At 38.6% G+C, this 19,440-nt stretch overlaps 1 protein-coding gene across 4 annotated transcripts in view; it reads right to left on the bottom strand.

The window, feature by feature from the left end:
* SEC11A (SEC11 homolog A, signal peptidase complex subunit) overlaps window positions 1-19,440 on the bottom strand; it is a 40,995-nt gene that overhangs the window by 10,515 nt on the left and 11,040 nt on the right. For all 4 annotated transcript variants that reach the window (XM_042940917.1, XM_042940916.1, XM_042940919.1 and 1 more), the window contains exons 2-3: window positions 8,477-8,586; window positions 2,999-3,148 (exon numbers count right to left, since the gene is read on the bottom strand). In XM_042940917.1, coding sequence (XP_042796851.1) covers window positions 2,999-3,148; window positions 8,477-8,586 — 260 coding nt within the window. The remainder of the gene's footprint in view (window positions 1-2,998; window positions 3,149-8,476; window positions 8,587-19,440) is intronic.

Raw genomic sequence — 19,440 nt, 5'->3', positions numbered from 1 at the left:
ATAAGAGTGTTCACAAGACGGAGAGTCAATATATGAAAAAAAAGAGCTTTATATGATATTTACAAATTTACAAAGGCACAGCACACAAGGAGCAGGTGGAGAAGGAGGAATGAGATAAAAGAAAGAGGTCGGCTGAACAATTCCCACCTCTATCGTTCTCAAAGCTCAGGATTTTATTTCTTTTTTTTTTTTTTTTACGTTTTTATTTATTTTTGAGACAGAGAGAGAGCATGAATGGGGAGGGGCAGAGAGAGAGGGAGACACAGAATCGGAAGCAGGCTCCAGGCTCTGAGCCATCAGCCCAGAGCCCGACGCGGGGCTCGAACTCACGGACTGCGAGATCGTGACCTGAGCTGAAGTCGGACGCTTAACCGACTGAACCACACCCAGGCGCCCCAGGATTTTATTTCTTAAAATAATGTTGGGATGAAAGAAATGAGTAACAGTACAAAAATCAGGCTGAAAAGGTTCAGGGCACATTTACCACAAACAATCCATTCTGGTTGTCATTTGGTCCCACATTTAATAACAGTATTAACGCTATTAAATCAAATGATTATCAGGGTGCCCAGGTGGCTCAATCGGCTGAGCATCCAACTGTGGCTCAGGTCATGATCTGCCAGTTCGGGAGTTTGAGCCCCACGTTGGGCTCTGTGCCATCAGCTCAGAGCCTACGGCCTGCCTTGGATTCTGGTCTCCCTCTCTCTCTCTGCCCCTCTGTCACTCCTGCTCTGTCTCTCTCTCAAAAAAAAAAAAAAAAAAAAAAATTTAAGAAAAAAATTTATATGATTATCACAATCAGTATTTTAGTCTCCCCAAAAGAAAAAAGGAAATTGGAAGCTTCAGAATATTAGCTGGATCTGTTATCTAAACAGGACTTCAACTTGGAGGCATCTCCAGAATCCAAAATGAATCACCAACCTTAAAATATTCAGCATTCTGTTAAAATTATTTTTAAATTTTAAGGACTGTAATTGATGTAATATCTGTCATGAACCTGTCCTAAAACAAGATGAACTGTTTAAAATAAAAAAATGAATTTTGAGGGACTGCATATGAAAATGGACAACTTTTGTTCCACCCAAAGCAGGGCCTGAGTTTAATTTGATTTTCTCTGCTAAGTTCAGTTGGTTTTGCTTTGCTTACAAAAGGCAAAGCTAAGAACAAACGCTGCAAATTAACTCTGAGACTCTGGAAAACACTACCTGTACGGAATAAACCTTCATAATTCCACACTAAAGTTATTTTTTTAATTTTTAAAATTTATTTTGAGAGAGAGAAAACGCAAGAGGGGGAGGAGTAGAGAGAGAGAGAGACAGAATCCCAAGCAGGTTCTGCACTATCAGCGTGAACCTGACACGGGCTTGAACCCATGAGCAGTGAGATCACGACCTGAGCCGAAGTCGGACGCTTAAGTGACTGAGCCACCCAGGTGCCCCCAAACTAAATTTCTAAAAAAATTCAGTCATTCCTTTCTAGTCAATAGCAGAATGCTGTTTTAAAATTATAATCTTTCAAAATATAGACTGAAGTTTGAAAAAAAAGAGCAGTCAGATCTTTGTTTCATCAGTGAAGAAGGAATTCTCTTAAACTAGAATGTTTAGGGGATTGTCGAAAAGCAACAGTTGACAGGTCCTTCTTCTTTAAGGGGAGAAAAAAATTATCCTAGAGGGTGGGGTAAGAATAACATAATATTTATTTAGGGCTCCCCCTCATTCCCAAGAGCCTAAATCACCTGCTCACCGTTCTACTTGTCCTCTGTCCTCCAGGACACCTACTTTTTCCTTCATTTTTTTCTTTCCTTCCCTCCTGAATGATTCCTAAGCTAGAAGTACCATAGATTTAGAAGGGAGGGGGTGAGGAATACAGAGCTGGACAGGGAAGCACAGGCTCAGAACTCACAGATCTTGTAATTCATCTTCCAAAACCTCTTAATATTACAGATAAAGAAGCCCACCAAGAGAGGTAAAGTTTTTTGCTCATTGTTATGCCCCACCTCTACCTCCAGGTGATTCTAAAGGCTTTACATACGTCCTTTCTAATTCTAAATCTTTAAAAAAATTTTTTTAAAAATTTAATGTTTGTTTATTTTTGAGAGAGAGAGAGAGACAGAGTGAGGGTGGGGGAGGGTCAGACAGAGAGGAAGACACAAAATCTGAAGCGGGCTCCAGGCTCGGAGCTGTCAGCACAGATGCGGGGCTTGAACTCACGAACTGTGAGATCATGACCTGAGCTCAAGTCAATGCTTAACCGAATGAGCCACCCAGGTGCCCCCCGCCCCGCCCCATTCTAATTCTGAAATGCAAGAAGGGTCTATGTTTAAAAGAGTAATTATATTTCAGAAAGTTTCTTTGGAATTTGAAAAAGTTGATAAATTTATTCTTGTTTGACATATCTATTAGATTGCCTTAAAGATTTTTTTTCAAAAGATTAAGGAGGGCTACTTCATCAATTACATTAGAAAATTCTATTTTGGGGGGGTGCCTGGGTGGCTCAGTGGGTTAAGCATCCGACTTTGGCTCAGGTCATGATCTCGCGGTTTGTGAGTACAAGTCCCGCGTCGGGCTCTGTGTTGACAGCTGAGTCTGGAGCCTGCTTTGGATTCTGTGTCGTCCTCTCTCTCTGCCCCTCCTGTGCTTGCGTGCTCTCTCTCTCTCTCGAAAATAAACATTAAAAAAAAAAAAAAGAAAATTCTATTTGGGACCATCTGTTATGTCATGTGCTCTGGGGGATGATATACAGGGCTATGGATCTGATTGTGAAGTAAAAGGCAACCAAGAAAAACTTCCAGAAAAAACTTCAGAGAGATAAATGAATTAATAAATAACTACTTAGTTTTCCAAATGTCTACCAAACCTTCAGGTGTTCATAAAAATGGACTGGAAGAAGTACCTAGGTGCTCCCCACACTTCTTAATCTTCAGGCCATCAAAATTAAATACTCAAAACACTAAAACATGAAAACATTTTAAAACAGAGAAAATATAGTTTGCACATACTTTTCATGAATCTTCAAGACTCGATGAACTATAGGAATCTCTCTTCCTTCTATCCTAAAAACAACAATTTCTCCCACTCGGATGGGATCTTCAACTCGGTTTGTTAAAAAGAGAAGATCTCCTCTATGAAATGCAGGTTCCATGCTGCCACTATGAGGGAAAGAAGTTAGTAAAAAGAAAATGTGAGATTAAAATTACTTTCAAAATTAGATACTCAACAAAACAATCAAAAGTACCACCCTTGGAATATACTCGATACCTTAACAAATATATCAACATCAATGTATACTCTCAAAATATGGTTTCCACGGACTAATGAGTTATACAAAGCTTTCTTTAGTTTTTAGCCTTTACTAACTAGATCCATTTCAAGCATTGCTATTCAAAGGAGCTTAAATCTTGAAAAGGGCAATGTTACTAATTCCTTAACCTTTTAAAATTTCAAGTGACAAATGGAATATAAAAGAATGAACTTTATAAACACTGCCCTTATTCCCACCTCATCTGAAAACGCTAAACATTATTCAAAATATATTCAAATGAGAACTGGGTCATCTTCTGCCATTTATAAAGATATAGACCAAGATGACCTTACGGTTTCGACCCATTTAGAAGGAAAAACAGCCCATCAAGTCAAAGAACAGTCAGCTACAAAGATAATGCTTCTGTTTTCCACTTACTTATTTTAAAAAGAGACACAAGAAAGAAAACCAAGAACAAGAGCAGGGATTTTTGTCTAAGAATTTCAGAAACGAGTAAAGGATTCAATGCCATGGTGATTAGTGAAGACAAACTTCTAGAGTGTCTTCTCACCTCTCCTCTGGTCCACCCTGTACCAAGTTCTTCAAAGGTCCTATGATATTTGTACTAATTAATGAACCTTTTCTTGCTATGAAGAAATAGCCCATCAGTATTATTTTCTGAAACTCGAACTCCAGTGCCCCATAACAATAGATTTAGTAAGAGAAAAATAGATAAGGATTAAAATCTAGTATAAGAATAATGACAAAGTCCAAACATGTCTTTATGGAGATTCTGGGACCTCATAAGAGAATATAGCAGTGGTTCCCAAACTTTGCTGCATATTAGAATCACCTGGGGAACTTTTAAAAAAATTCCACATGCTAGGTCATATCTCTGGCCAATATAAAGCAGAATCCTTGGGAATGGGAGGCAGGCAGCAGTATTCTGTAAAGACCCCAGGTGATTCCAACGTATAGTAAAATCTGGGAACCGCTACGTACGTGGATTTTCCAGGACATGTTTATTCTCAACACTTTTGTTAAGGTTCCTCAGGGGACAATGAGTGTTCCCTTTTTCAGATGTTCAGGCAGAAGACAGGACAGGTGTTTGGTGAAAACGTTAGAGAAAGTATTCTAGACATGTAGTTTTCAAGGTTTTACTGATTGCTTTTTAAAATCAGTGACATCCTTTGTTCAAATAAAACCTGGCTTGAAAATTATATAAATAAAACAGAATAAAGCTGAGTTGCTATGGTTTAATAGTTCATTTTTATTGAGCATTTACTGTATACAAAGTGCTATTCTGTTTCTTTTAAATAATCTTCAGAACAACTCTATGATGTAGATATTATTTTTTATTAATTTTTTAACACATTTTTTTTGAGAGAGAGAGAGAGAGAGAGAGAGAGAGAGAGAGAGAATGAGTGGGGGAGGGGCAAAGAGAGAGGGAGACACAGAATCTGAAGCAGGCTCCAGGCTCTGAGCTGTCAGCACAGAGCCCAATGTGGTCTTGAACCCACGAACTGTGAGATCATGACCTGAGCCAAAGCTGGATGCTCAACCGATGGAGCCACCCAGGCGCCCCTGATTTAGATATTATTATTACCCCAACTTTATAGATAAGGAGATTGAGGCTAAGAAAGGTACAAAGTTATCAACCAAAAAAATTATACAGAGGAGATCTGAACAGGGAGTCCAACAGAATCTACTCTCACTGTGCTAAACTGCCTCTGAACCACTCTAGAATTTTAGGGAGTATTATAATCATACTGCATTTAAGAAACGTCACTTCTGGGGCACCTGGGTGGCTCAGTCGGTTAAGCATCTGACTTCAGCTCAGGTCATGATCTCACAGTTCGTGAGTTCGAGCCCCGCGTCGGGCTCTGTGCTGACAGCTCGGCGCCTGGAGCCTGCTTCACATTCTGTGTCTCCCTCTCTCTCTGCCCCTTCCCTGCTCATGCTCTGTCTCTCTCTGTCTCAAAAATAAATAAACATTAAAAAAAAAAAAAAGAAACATCACTTCAGAAGCTACAGAGTAAAGGATATTTAAATATTAATTTTTTAATGTTTATTTTTGAGAGAGAGACAAAGAGAATGTGAGTGGGGGAGGGTTAGAGAAAGGGAGACACAGAATCGGAAGCAGGCTGCAGGCTCTGAGCTGTCAACACAGAGCCTGATGCAGGGCTTGAACCTACGAATGGTGAGATCATAACCTGAGCCGAAGTCGGATGCCTAACCAACTGAGAGATCCAGGCGCCCCAGGACATTCAAATATTTACTGAAATAATGAGTAAACTAGAAAAGACCAGAAGGTAGACTGGGAGACCAGTTGTCCAAACTATTACTTGGCAACCATTAAAAGTGTTATTAAAAATATGGACACGGGAGAATCACAAGGGGACAAATAAAGAAAAGGATGCATATACAGAATTACTTCAATTATGTAGGAAGTAATATACATGAAAAAAGAGACTAAAATGGTAATATTCATTATATCCCAAACTACGGGTGACTTCACTTCATCTAGATTCTTTGTGTTTTCCATGTTTCATACAATGAAAATATATTAACTTTCTCTGATTATAAAAGCATATTTTTAAAGGTCACTACAACAGCCCAGGCAGGAAATGCTGAGGGCCTGAAATAGAACAACAGCAGGGGAGACAATTAAAAGAGTAGAAGAGAGAGGGAAAACAACAAATTTGATGGCCAATCGGATATGACAGAAAGGGGTGAGCAAGGATGACTCCGGGGTTTTCAACAATGGCAATGGAGCAGATGGCAGTGACGGTCACAGAAACGGGGAAGAAGAACAGGTGGGTGGGAAAGGAGATGAATTTTACTTTTATTACATGGAGTTTCAAGTGCCCGGTCAACATTCAGATGGAGATGTCCAGGGTAGGGTGAAAACAAGAGTCTAGATTTCAGAGAGAAAAATCTAGAAATCTAGACTTCGGCTCAGGTCATGATCTCACAGCTCGTGGGTTCGAGCCCCGCGTCGGGCTCTGTGCTGACAACTCAGAGCCTGGAGCCTGCTTCGGATTCTGTGTCACCCCCTCTCTCTGCCCCTGCCCCACTTCTGCTCTGTCTCTCTCTGTCTCAGAAATAAACATTAAAAAAAATTTAATACATCAATCATAAACTTTATAAAAAGTTATATATAAACCACTGAAATATTTTTAAACTGACTTCAGCTCTATAAAAGGGGAAAAAAAGTTTTGAAAGTTCCCTGAAACTCAGTTAATGAAAGTATTTGTCTTCACCTGAAACTAACATAACACTGCGTGTTAATTATATTGGAATTTAAAAAATAAATAAAAAATTATTAACAAAGAAAAGTTATTTGTCTTTATCCCCAATGACTTCACAAAAGTCTTAAAGGCGGGTTCTCGGTTAGCCTGAGTCCTCTGAGGCATATTTGGTTCCACGTAAAAATTATATTCCTCGAAGTTACATGAAACCTGGGCCACCTGCTTTTACTTGGCCACCCAATCACATACATGACCTTTCTCTAATGACTGCTCCTTCCAGCCTTGATCAAATTCTCTTCCAATAGGACCTGGTCTCTTTTAATTTCCTTTCCTTATTTCACACCGCTAATCGGAAAAGCTTAGTATATAAATAAACCTCTTGCTGCAAAATAACTTATCCCAATGCCACTTTTAAGCCCCAAATGATATTACAAATTTTCTAGCTGCAGGACCACCACTGTGTCGAGCAGGGCCTTAGTTGAATCCCCTGTTCACTCCAACATCTCCATTTTAAGGGTCGTGAGACTGTCCTGAAGCAGCTCCACTGAAGGGAACTCAATATGAAAGAATCCCGGAAGACTCTCGAAAAGAAGCCTCCCCGGGCTCTCTCTCTACACCTTTTCCCCACAGCGCCAATTAGTGTGGTTTCTCCTGTCAGTGTTTGAAACTGAAGCTCTCCACTGAGTCTAAAACCGTCTGGGAACTTGGGGCGAAGTCTCTATACTCCCAGACTAGGACATTAAATGCTTTCCCAGCTAATAAAATCCGTGCCTTTGGATCTCTAAAATTACAGTTCCGTGTGACTGTTAAGAAACACAGAACAAAGGTATGCGTAAGAGCAAGTAAGGTGAGAGTGAGACACTGGAGACCCAGTGCCCTGGTGCTGGAACCACTTGTTGCTGAAATGTGTACATCCTTTTCTTTCTTTTAAATTTTTCTTTAGTGTTTATTTTTGGGAGAGAGAGAGACAGAGAGAGAGAGCAAGTGGGGGAAGTGCAGGGAGAGAGGGAGGCACAGAATCTGAAGCAGGCTCCAGGTTCTGAGCTGTCAGCACAGAGCCCGATGTGGGGCTCAAACTCACGGACCACAAGACCGTGACCTGAGCCAAAGTCGGACACTTAACTGACTGAGCCACCCAGGCGCCCCTGAAATTCATAAATCCTAATACGACAATGAAGGAATCAAATTGATCTTGTTAACAGTAATGTACTAGTACCTAGAATTTACACAACATTCGTGATTTATTTTATATTAACACACCATTATCTCCAGAAAAGACTTGAAAACAGCTTACATAATTAAACCCCAAATAAGACAGAACTATAATGATTCAATTCAACAACCAAGTGGTAATTGTCCCAGAAGGAGTTAGTTACTAAATTAGTTTTTTTTTTTTTTTTTTTTAAGCACTAGAGTATGAATACGAGGGTAGAGAAGGAGGAACGGTGGAAAAAAAATCAGTACTATCTGTCACTTTAAGAGACAGCACTGGTATCTTCAAAATTCCTGAAGTCTATTTAGAAGTGATATTTAAAGGTCAGCAGGAAACACGGAAATAATCAGTGATGCTTCTGTACTGACACTGAGTGCCGCAGAAAAACTCTTAGTTCGTGGAGAGGATACATAATCTAGTAAACTAACAACTAAGTATCAGTCTTGACTTATCCAAATGAGGAGCGTACCAAGACAGAAGAATTTCAGGAAAACACAGTACATTGAAACACTTTCTTAAGAGATGTGCCCAAAAGAAAACTCACAACAGAGTAATTGTTTCATAGAAAAGTCATGAGCCCTCTGGGGTCTGAATGGTAAGTGCCTAACAAGGCTGTGCATTTCTCACAGTTGAAAAATAGGAACTAACTTTCTTTCAGGCCCTCTTCTGGGAAAATGTAGTTTCTAGAACAATAATACAACGGTTATTCAGTTAGTCCATTTTTCTCTCAAGTAATGCCGTGCAACCCTATGCCGTGAAAAGAAGTTGTTACCTGAGCACCACTACGATCGGACTTTCACTTCCAGTTATGACCATTAACCCCTTCCAGATCATTAGTGCCGAGGAAACTATCATTCCAAAATTTAGGACTTGATAATACAGCTGTAAAAACAAAAGAGAGGAAAATCAGATCCATAATTATCCCCGCTCAAGAAAGCGACCGAGAGTAGTGTCAATTTAAAACATTTCAAGCAGTACCATCAGGGCAGCCGAAGTTCTGAAACATTCTTTAAAATACGGTCACGATTATACATCAGCATCCCGGAACAGCCCTCCTACCACCCAACAACCTGTCTCCTTTTCGTTTGCTAAACACGCTACCCTTACAGGAAACTTATGTTCAGAACTTTCAACAGACGTTATTTCATTTAGGCTACAGGACAGTTCCCCTCAAGTCCAATTTCATCCATGATACACACCAGCCGATAGTAACATACCAGTGCTCCTGAACTCCTTCAGGACGTACTTCCCCACAACACTTATCTCTTGATAACCGTGGGCTATTTGATGGCCTGTGACCGCACTCCTCATTTTATGGTTGAGGAAACCTAGTCTCAGAGGGAGGAAATGACTTCGCCAAAGTCATACAGCTCGTCAGTCACACAGAGGACTCGAAGGCCAGCCTTTTCCGTCCTGCTGAATTTCCACTACTTGACAAATCGTCAAATTCTAGGACTTGAAGAAGCAGATACAACACCAAAAAGGCATTTTGTGTGAGGGAAATAATGTGAGCTAACTGTCAGACTGAGACCGGATAATGGGTAAAAGCAGAGAGGATGATCGACTCATTTTCGTTACTTAAAAAAATATATGTGCGCGTGGACATGCTGCAAGACAACGGGTCTAGTCTTCAAAACTCAACATCATGAAAATAAAGGTGGGAGACTGTTCTAGATTAAAAAGGACTAAGGAGGGGCGCCTGGGTGGCGCAGTCGGTTAAGCGTCCGACTTCAGCCAGGTCACGATCTCGCGGTCCGTGAGTTCGAGCCCCGCATCAGGCTCTGGGCTGATGGCTCGGAGCCTGGAGCCTGTTTCTGATTCTGTGTCTCCCTCTCTCTCTGCCCCTCCCCCGTTCATGCTCTGTCTCTCTCTGTCCCAAAAATAAATAAAAAAAAAAAAAAAAAAAAAAAAAAAAAAAAAAACGTTGAAAAAAAAAAATAAAAAGGACTAAGGAGACACAACCAAATGCATTCAATGCATTCTGACTGGATCTTTGTTCAAAACAAAAAAATGCTCGTAGGAAAAAATCCCAACTATTCAAGACATTTTGGGGGGTGCCTGGCTGGCTTAGTCGGTATAGCATGTGACCCTTGATCTTGGGGTCGTGACTTTGAGCCCCACATTAGACGTAGAGACGATTCTGAAAAGGCATTTTGGGATCAATTGGGGAAACTCAAATATGACTTAAATTCTGGCACCCCTATGAAATATGATGTGCTCTATGGATACAATTAACATCATCCTCAAAGAAGAAAATATGAACATTTTCTAACAGACACAAATATTTGCTATCCTTTGAGTACTGGCATAATACGAGCATACAGTTTGACACTCCCATTTACAGGTAGGGAAACTGAGGCACGGAGAGGTTATGTGATGTGCTCATGGCTGTACAGCTGTTGGCAGGCAGAGTAGTAACTACTACAACTCAGGTCTCCTAAACTCTACCTCTTTGAGAGGGTAGCTTCTGAGAAGACCAAAAAAAATGGTCCTTTGATTCAGAAAACAGAATTGAGAAAATGGAGGAGAGGCTAGAAGTAGGAAAACTAGTTTCTAAGAAGTGATTATCGTCGACCAGTGGGTAAACAGTCAGGAATCCAGCTAAAGGCTGTATTTTCCAAATTTTTGATACTAAAAAAATCACCTACAGTACTGCTTAGAACAATAGATTCTACGCCCCAATCCCGAATTTCTGTGAGATTCCACACAAACTACCAAATGTAAAATATGGTTCCATTATCCCTTATTCAGAAGTCAGAAAGGTGTCATATTTCAAAATCGGCCAAATTTTGAAAAGGTAATCCTTGCGAGAACCATACATTTATATAACACCCCTAGCAGGGTCTATGGCAATATCCCCAAATCAAGCATGTTAATATTTCTGTGGCAAAACTTAAACAATTCACACTGAAACAAATAAAATCTAAAAATAGCCACGTCTATCAGTTCAAGTATCTTTTTTAATGAGTTTTTTTTTTTTTAATGTTTACTTATTTTGAGAGAGAGCGCGTGAGTGCACACACGTAAGGGCAGAAAAAGAGAGGGAGAGACAGCAAATCCCAAGCAGGAGCTAGGGAGGCTCTTTTATTTTACTCTTTTGAGTAAGGCTGTTGGTAGGAAAAAGAGGCGAGAAAAGAAAGGGAGAAGAACATGACAGTTTTCAAATTTTTGCTCAGATAGTGTGCTTCTGCCTAGGTTTCAGCCACTTACTTAGCTGTATAGGAGCCTTTTAAGGGACATACCAGTTATACACAGTGGGGGACTTTTAACCTTTTCCTCCTTAATAAGAACGATGGGGGTGACTTTGGTGATTAGATAAATTTCCCAACAATGACTCTATGGTGAAAGGCAGTATTACAAGTCTGAGGAAAAAGGGAAGGGTGGTTATGGGTGGAACAGTGACCTTGCAGGGACAAAGGAAATTGTAATTTTTGTCTTTCATGTTTCTTTTAAAGAATACTTTATTAGATCCCCCACACCTGTTCTGACAATGCTACACTGGTGCCCTTCTGAAAATGGAAAGATGACAATGGAAAGATTTTCATTAACAAAAAGACACTTGGAGGCGCCTGGGTGGCTCAGTCGGTAAACGGTGTACTTGCGGGCACGCACATGAGCACTCTCTCAAAAAGAAATGAACTTAAATAAACAAACAAATAAAATACACTGTAAGTAATACATAACAAGAGTTCAAGAAAATTCAGCAAAATAAAAGCTGGTAAATTTTTTAACAGCCATAATCTATCTAGAAGATAGACAGTGCGTTTAGTGTGTGCGTTTATCTGTTATAGTTATCAAAGACACAGTGTATTTCTTATTCTTCCAAAAGAGATTTGAAAGTTCAACACATAGGGTATTTTCGTAGAAGTCACACTTCTAGCAATCTCCAGCAAAGACAGAAGCGACCATGGAAGCAAAATGTGTCTCAGGGCTACAAAATGACAGTTGGCCTAAGTCTTCAATTCCTCTTAAGACCTCAAACTAAGAGACTCATCAGTCCATAACCACAATTCTCCTGCTGTCTAACTCACGAAAGAGGAAGTGCTTAGAAGCTGGGGTATTAGAGGCAAATATCCTGACAGCAGCTAGAAGTCATACAGATGGTGCCGGAAAAATTGAACGTGTTCAGAATAGATGCTGTTATTATGGTCCAGTAAAGTCACTGACAGTCCCAGTGATGACCTTAAATGATGATAACAAAAGATCTGGAATAGTCTAAACAGGCATAATATTAATAACAGTAAGGTAAGTTTCATTTAAGACAAACCCATTATATCTTTTAAAAATCTGACACATGGGACACTTGGCTGGCTCAGTCAGAAGAGCAAGCGACTCTTGATCTTGGGGTCATGAGTTTGAGCCCCATGTTGGATGTAGAGATTACTTAAATAAATACAACTTAAAAAAAAAGATAAAAAATCTGACACAGAAAACATATCTTTACAAACATACCTTTATACCGATATACAATATCTTCTCATCACTGAAAGACATAAGCTACCAAAACTCACTGAACATGAAACAGATAATGTGAACAGATCGATGTCTGTTAAAGAAATTGAATTTATAGTTTAAAGCCTTCCAACAAGGAAAAACTCCAGTTTCAAACGGCATTCACTGGTGAATTTTACCAAGCATTTAATGAAAAATCATAACGATTCAATGACAACTCTTCTAGAAAAATTGCAGAAGAGGAATAACATCAAGCAATCTAGCATACAAGTAATGGGATTTGTCAGGAGGAAGGGGAAGACAGGAAAAAACCTGAATAATGGCCAAAATTTTCCCAAATTTGATTAAATCTATAAACTTGTATATCCAAGAACCAGAACAAACTCCAAGCAAAAGAAACTTGAAGAAAACTACAACAAAATTAAAATAATCATCAAACTGCTTAAAACCAATGAGAAAGAGAAAACTGTAAAAGCAGCCAGATTTAAAAAAGACATTATGTAAAGAGGAACAAATATCACAGCAGACTTCTCTTTGAAAATAACACATGCCGGGGCACCTGGGTGGCTTGGTCGGTTAAGTGTCCGACTTCGGCTCAGGTCATGATCTCACGGTCCGTGAGTTCGAGCCCCGAGTCGGGCTCTGTGTTGACAGCTCAGAGCCTGGAGCCTGTTTCGAATTCTGTGTCTCCCTCTCTCTCTGCCCCTTCCCTGTTCATGCTCTGTCTCTCTCTGTCTCAAAAATAAATAAACGTTAAAAAAAAAAAAAAAAATAACACATGCCAGAAGTCACTGAAGCAACATCTTAAAAGTACTAAAAGGAAAATTATCAACCTAAAATTCTATCTGAGAAATTTCTTTCAAAAAGGAAGGCAAAATAAAGCCTTTCAAACATACAAAAATTAAAAAATACTTCTTCTTTAAAATTTTTTCAAGTTTATTTATTTGAGAGAGAGACAGCACGAGTGGGGGAAGGGCAGAGAGAGAGAGAGAGAGAGAGAGAGAGAGAAAATCCCAAGCAACCTCCACACTGCCAGCACAGAGCCCAATGAGGGGCTCGAACCCACGAAGCCATGAGATCATGAACTAAGCCAAAACCAAGAGTTGGGCACTTAACCGACTGAACCACCCAAGCACCCCTAAAAAATACTTCTTCATCGTGAGCAGACCTACACCACAAAAAATCTTTTAAAAAAGTCCTCCACACAAAAATACCAGTCCCCCAAAAAATTAAAAACAGAACTACCCTATGACACGGCAAATGCACCGCTAGGTATTTATCCAAAGGATACAGATGCGCTGTTTCGAAGGGGCACATGCACCCCAATGTTTATATCAGCACTATCAACAATAGCCAAGGTATGGAAAGAGAGCCCAAATGTCCACCGACAAATGAATGGATAAAGAAGATGTGTATATATATACAAGGGAGTATTACTGGGCGATCAAAAAGAATGAAATCTTGCCATTTGCAACAACATGGATGGAACTAGAGTGTATTATGCTGAGCTACATTAGTCAGAAAAAGACAAATATCATATGACTTCACTCATTTGTGGAAGTTAAGATACGAAACAGATGAACATAAGGGAAGGGACACAAAAACAATATAAAAATAGGGAGGGGGACAAATCACAAGAGACTCTTAAATATAGAGAACAAACTGAGGGTTGCTGGAGGGGTCCTGGGAGGGGGGATGGGCTAAATGGGCAGGGGGCATTAAGGAGGACACTTGTTGGGATGAGCACTGGGTGTTACATGTAGGGAATGAATCACTGGATTCTACTCCTGAAATCACTATTGCACTATATGCTAACTAACTTGGATGTAAATTAAAAAGTAAAAGAAAAAAAAAAGTCCTCCAGGAAAAGTACCAAATAAAATCTAGATCAACACAAAGGAATAAGAGCAGATGTCAGTAAATACATAAACGCCTTTTCTTTTTAAAACAATTTTTATTTCAATATTTTTAAACTTCATTTATTTTGAGAGAGTGTGTGCACAAGTGGGGGAAGGGTCAGAGAGAGAGAGAGAGAGAGAGAGAGAGAGAGACAGAATCCCAAGCATGCTCTGAGCTGTCAGTGCAGAGCTGGACACAGGGCTCAAACTCACGAACTGTGAGATCATGACCTGAGCTGAAATCAAGAGTTGGATGCTTAACCGACTGAGCCACCCAGGTGCCCCTTCAAATAAAATTTTTAAAGACAATAGACTATTTAAAGCAAAAGTAACAATAAAGTATTTTGGCAAAATATACAGAAGTAAAATATATAACAAGAACCCAAAGGCAGAGGAGGCGAAATGGAAATGTATTATTGGAATGCTCTCATACTATACATGAAGTCATAAAATATAAGTTGAAGATAGACTGAGATGAGTTTAAAAAAAAAAAAACACATGATAAACCTTAAAGCAAACAAACAAATAAGGTATGCCTCACAAGCTAACAAAGGAATAAAATGGAAACTTAAAAAAAATCCAAAAAAACCTAAAAAACACAACTAATCCAAAATAAGATGAAAAAAGAGGAATGACAAATAATAAACAAATGGGAGAAATAAAAAAATTAAGATGGAGATTCCTGAACACAACCATAATAATCACATAAAATGTAAACTACCTATATACTATACCAATTGAATTAGAAAAAAAAAAAACGCCCAATTATATGTTGCCTACAAAAAATGTACTCTAAATATAGATACAAATGTTGTTAAAAGTAAAAAGACAGGAAAACATATCATGCTAATCGTACTCAAAAGAAAACTGAAGATAAGACAGATGGAGGGATGGATGGATGGAGTGGCTATGTTAGTATCACACAAAGCAGATTTTATAGCAAATAATATTATAAGGGATATGAGGGTCATTTCATAATTATAAACAAGTGAGTTCACTATGAGGACATAATCCTAAACATTTATGCAACTAATAACTTAGCTTCAAAATACAGGAAGCAAATACTGACAGAACTACAAGAGACACAGACAAATCCAAAGCTGTTAAGTTACTAATTTTTAAATCCTTCTATCAATAATTGATACAGGAAGAAAGTAGAAAATCAGTAAGATTAGAGAAAATTTGAACAGCACTTCCAACCACTTTGACTTAATATTTACAGAACATTCTGCCCAACAACAACAGATACACATTCCTTTTAAGTATACATAGAAAGTTTACCAAGATAGACCATATTCAGGACCACAGAACAAGTCTTAGTAAATAGATAAGGATTTGAATTATGCCAATTGCATTCTCCAATCACAATGTTATGAAAATAGAAATCAGTAACAGAAAGGTATCTGAAAACTCCCTCCAATATTTCAAAATCAAAGAACAGGCTTCTAAATAACCCATGGTAAAAGAAGAACTCAAAAAAGAAATGGAAAGTATTTTGAACTGGATAAAAATGGAAATACATCAAAATCTGTGGGATGCATTTAAAATACTACACAGAAGAATTTTATAGCAGTAAAAATAAAACAGAAAAGTCTCAAATTATATGTTGTATTTTTGCTTACACGTTCAAAATATTTCGTAACTTCTCTCCTGATTCTCCTTTGACCCATGGGTTATTTAGAAATTGTTTAATTTCCAAATATTTGTGAATTTCCTAAATTAAGCTTCTACCTTAAAACACTAGGAAAAGCAAATGAAACCCAAAGTAACTCACAGAAAGTAAATACTAAAAATAAGAGGAGAAAGAAATGAAACAGAAGACAGGAAAACAATAAGGAAAATCAATCAAATCAAAAGTTGGTTCCTCAAGAAGATCGATTAGCCAGACTAATCAGGAAAAAGAGAGAGAGAAAGAGAGAGAGGGAGAGAGAGAGGGAGGGAGGATATGGATTACTAGTATCAGGAAGGATGACATCACTAGAGTAATATCTATTCATTTGTATTATATACAAACATTATAGGGATAATAAGTATTATGAAAACCTTTATGCTAATATATTTCCAATTCCTTGAAAGACAGTTACCAATGCTCACTGAAGAAAGATAACTTGAATGGATCAATATCTATTAAAGAAATTGGATTTATGGTTTAAAAACATTCCAAAAAGAAAAACTCCAGGCTTAAATGGCATGCACTGGTGAATTCTACCAAGCACTTAATGAAAAAATCATTAACAATTCTACGCCAACTCTTCCAGAAAATCGCAGGAAAGGGAATACTCTCCAATTCATTCTGAGACCAGCATTACCAAACCAGACCAGACACGGTTTGAGAAAACTATTAACAAGGGTGCCTGTGTGGCTCAGTTGCTTAAGAGACCAACTCTTGATCTTGGCTGTCATGATTTCTCAGTTCGTGAACTCAAGCCCTGCACTGGGCTCCACACTGACAGCACAGAGTCTGTTTAGGATTCTCTCTCTCCCTCTCTCAGCCCCTCCCCAATGCAAGCGTACTCTCTCTCTCTCTCAAAATAAATAAACTTAAAAAAAACTAGCTTTAAAATTTTTTTTCATGTTTATTTATTTATTTTGAAAGAGAGACAGAGTGCATGGGGAGGGCCAGAGAGAGGGCCACAGAGGATCCGAAGCAGGCTCGTGTAGAGAGCAGCCATCAAGCCCCATGTGAGGCTCACCAACCACGAAATCATGACCTGAGAAGAAATAACGATATTCAACCGAATGAGCCATGCAGCCACCCCTCTCCAAAAAAAATAATTGTTGTTGTTGTTGTTGTTTTTAAGTAAACCACTGAACAGATCATTGATATTGATATAAAAATTATGTGCAACATTTTAGCGAATCAGATCCAACAATACTTACACTGCATACCCACGTAGGATTTATTCCAAGATAAAAAGTTTGAGACTTCAATATCCCTTTCTCAATAGTTGATAGAATGACACAGACAATCATCAATGGTATAAAAAAACTGAATACCATCAACCAACTAAACATCTATAGGGCACTCCACCCAATACAGCAGAATACATATTCTTTTCAAACACACATGAAACATTCTCCAGAGATCCAGCCCTTGGCAAATAAAAAAGAGCCTCAAGTTTTAAAAGATTATAATCACACAAACTATGCTCTCCAACCACAATGGAATTCAATTAGAAATCGGCACTGAAAGAAATTTAGAAAATCCACAGATATCTGGAAATCAAACATTTTTATAAATAACCCACGGGTCAGAAGGAAATCATAAAATATTGTGAGAACTGAGTGTAAACAAAACCACAATATATCAAAATTTATGGAGTGTAGCTAAAGCACTGCTTGGAAGGAAATTTATAGCTTTAAATACATATATTAGAAAAGATTTAAAAAAATTTTTTTTAAATATTTTCAGAGAAAGGGAGAGAGAGAGAGTGCGTGTGTGCAAACAGGGGAGAGGCAGAGAGAGGGGGGCAGTGAGAGAATCCCAAGCAGGTTCCACGCTGTCAGTGCAGAGCCGAACACGGGGCTCGAACTCACTAACTGTGGGATCATGACCTGAGCCGAAATCGACAGTCGAGTGCTTAACTGACTGAGCCGCCCAGGCGCCGCAGAAAAGATCTTAAATCAATAACCCGAGACTCCACTTCAAGAAACCAGACAAAAATAGCAAACTAAACACAAAGCAACTGAGGAAGGAAATACAGTTTAGAGCACAAATCAATAAGACAGAAAATACATAAACAAACAAAAAAAAATCAATAAAAGTCAAATAGAGATAGAAAGTAGAAGGGTGGTTGCCAGAGGATGGGCTGAGGGGAGAATGGGGAGTTTTTAATGAGCACAGAATTTTAATTTTACAAGGTGAAAAGAGTCCTGGAGATTGGTTGTACATTCGTGTTAATGTACTTAACACTACTGAACTCTACACTTTTTTTTTTTTTTTTTTTAAGTAGGCTCCACACCTACAATGCAGTGCTTGAACTCACAACCCTAAGATCAAGACCTGAAGTGAGATTAAGAGTCAGCTGCTTAACCAACTGAGCCACCCAGGCACCCTGACTGAACTCTACACTTAAAAAATGGTTGGTCTCACAGTTCTCACAGATCTCATGGTTCCTGAGTTCGAGCCCCGCGTCAGGTTCTGTGCTGACAGCGTGGAGTCTGCTCGGGATTCTCTCTCTCCCCCTCTCTCTGCCCCTCCCTTGCTCATGTGCGCGCGCTCTCTCTCTCAAAAATAAATAAACATAAAAAAAATGGATGAGTCAATAAATTTTATGGGTATTTTACAATTAAAAAATTATATGCTAAATGAAAGTAGCCAGCTGCAAAAGACTACATTTTGGATGATTACATTTATATAAACTATCCAGCGAAGGATAAATTTACTGAAAAACATGAATTGTACACTTCAAATGGGTGAATTTTATAAATTATATGTCAATAAAGTTTTGTTTTTTTTTTTTAAGGACAAGGATACAAAATAGAAGCAAACAGAGTAGGAAAGGCCTCAGAGTAAAGACAGTCTTATTTAATTGACCTGAAATCCAGAAGCTATGAAGCAAATCTAGGTAAAGGTAACTACCAAAACAAAACAAAAAAGCAAACAATAACTAAAAAAATCCCACAACTATGCATGGCAAATTATAAGTCAAAAGACAAATGATAAACTATGAGAAAGTATTTACCATATATACATTCAAAAGACTCATCTTCCTAGAAACAGCTCCTGGCAATCAATAAGAAAATAACCCAAAAAAGAAAACAGGCAAAGGATTATGAACTGCCAGTTCTTGGAAAATGAAGTAAAAACAACTCCAAAATCACATGAAAATATGCTCGACCAAACTCATAATAACGGACATATAAAGTAAAACTATTCTGGGATACCAGTCTTCACTTACTAGAATGACAAAAATCTAAAAGTCTGGAAACATACAATGCTGGCAAAACTATAGGAAAGTCACTTTCCCTTTTTAAATTTTTGAGCAATGTAAATATAACACCTATTTAAACTATTCATTGTTTCATTATGGGGGGGGGAGGGGGAGCCCATAAACTTATTTCAACCACCTTGTCTTTCTGAGGCATTTAGCACTCGATTAACTTTCTTATAACCCACTCATCCCTTGGTTTGTTACGCCAGACCCTGAAAGACAGGTGTTCTAGGATCGTCTTTGCCCCTGTCCTTCCCCATTCTGCACGCAATCTTGTCTCTTCACGGCTTCAATTATCACTTCTACGCTGATGACACTGAGATCTCTTTGTGTCACACCATTTATATCCTCTAGGTAAATATATTCAGTTACCTTCTGAAAATCACCCATGTCCAAAGCTGAACTCAACCCTTTTCCTCAAATTGCTTCCTCTTTCCACACTCTCCAGTGTG

This window comes from Panthera leo, chromosome B3, assembly GCF_018350215.1.
Source record: "Panthera leo isolate Ple1 chromosome B3, P.leo_Ple1_pat1.1, whole genome shotgun sequence".
NCBI lineage: Eukaryota > Metazoa > Chordata > Mammalia > Carnivora > Felidae > Panthera > Panthera leo.
The sequence above is the reverse complement of the archived record's forward strand: the minus strand, read 5'-3'. Positions and strand labels throughout refer to the sequence as shown.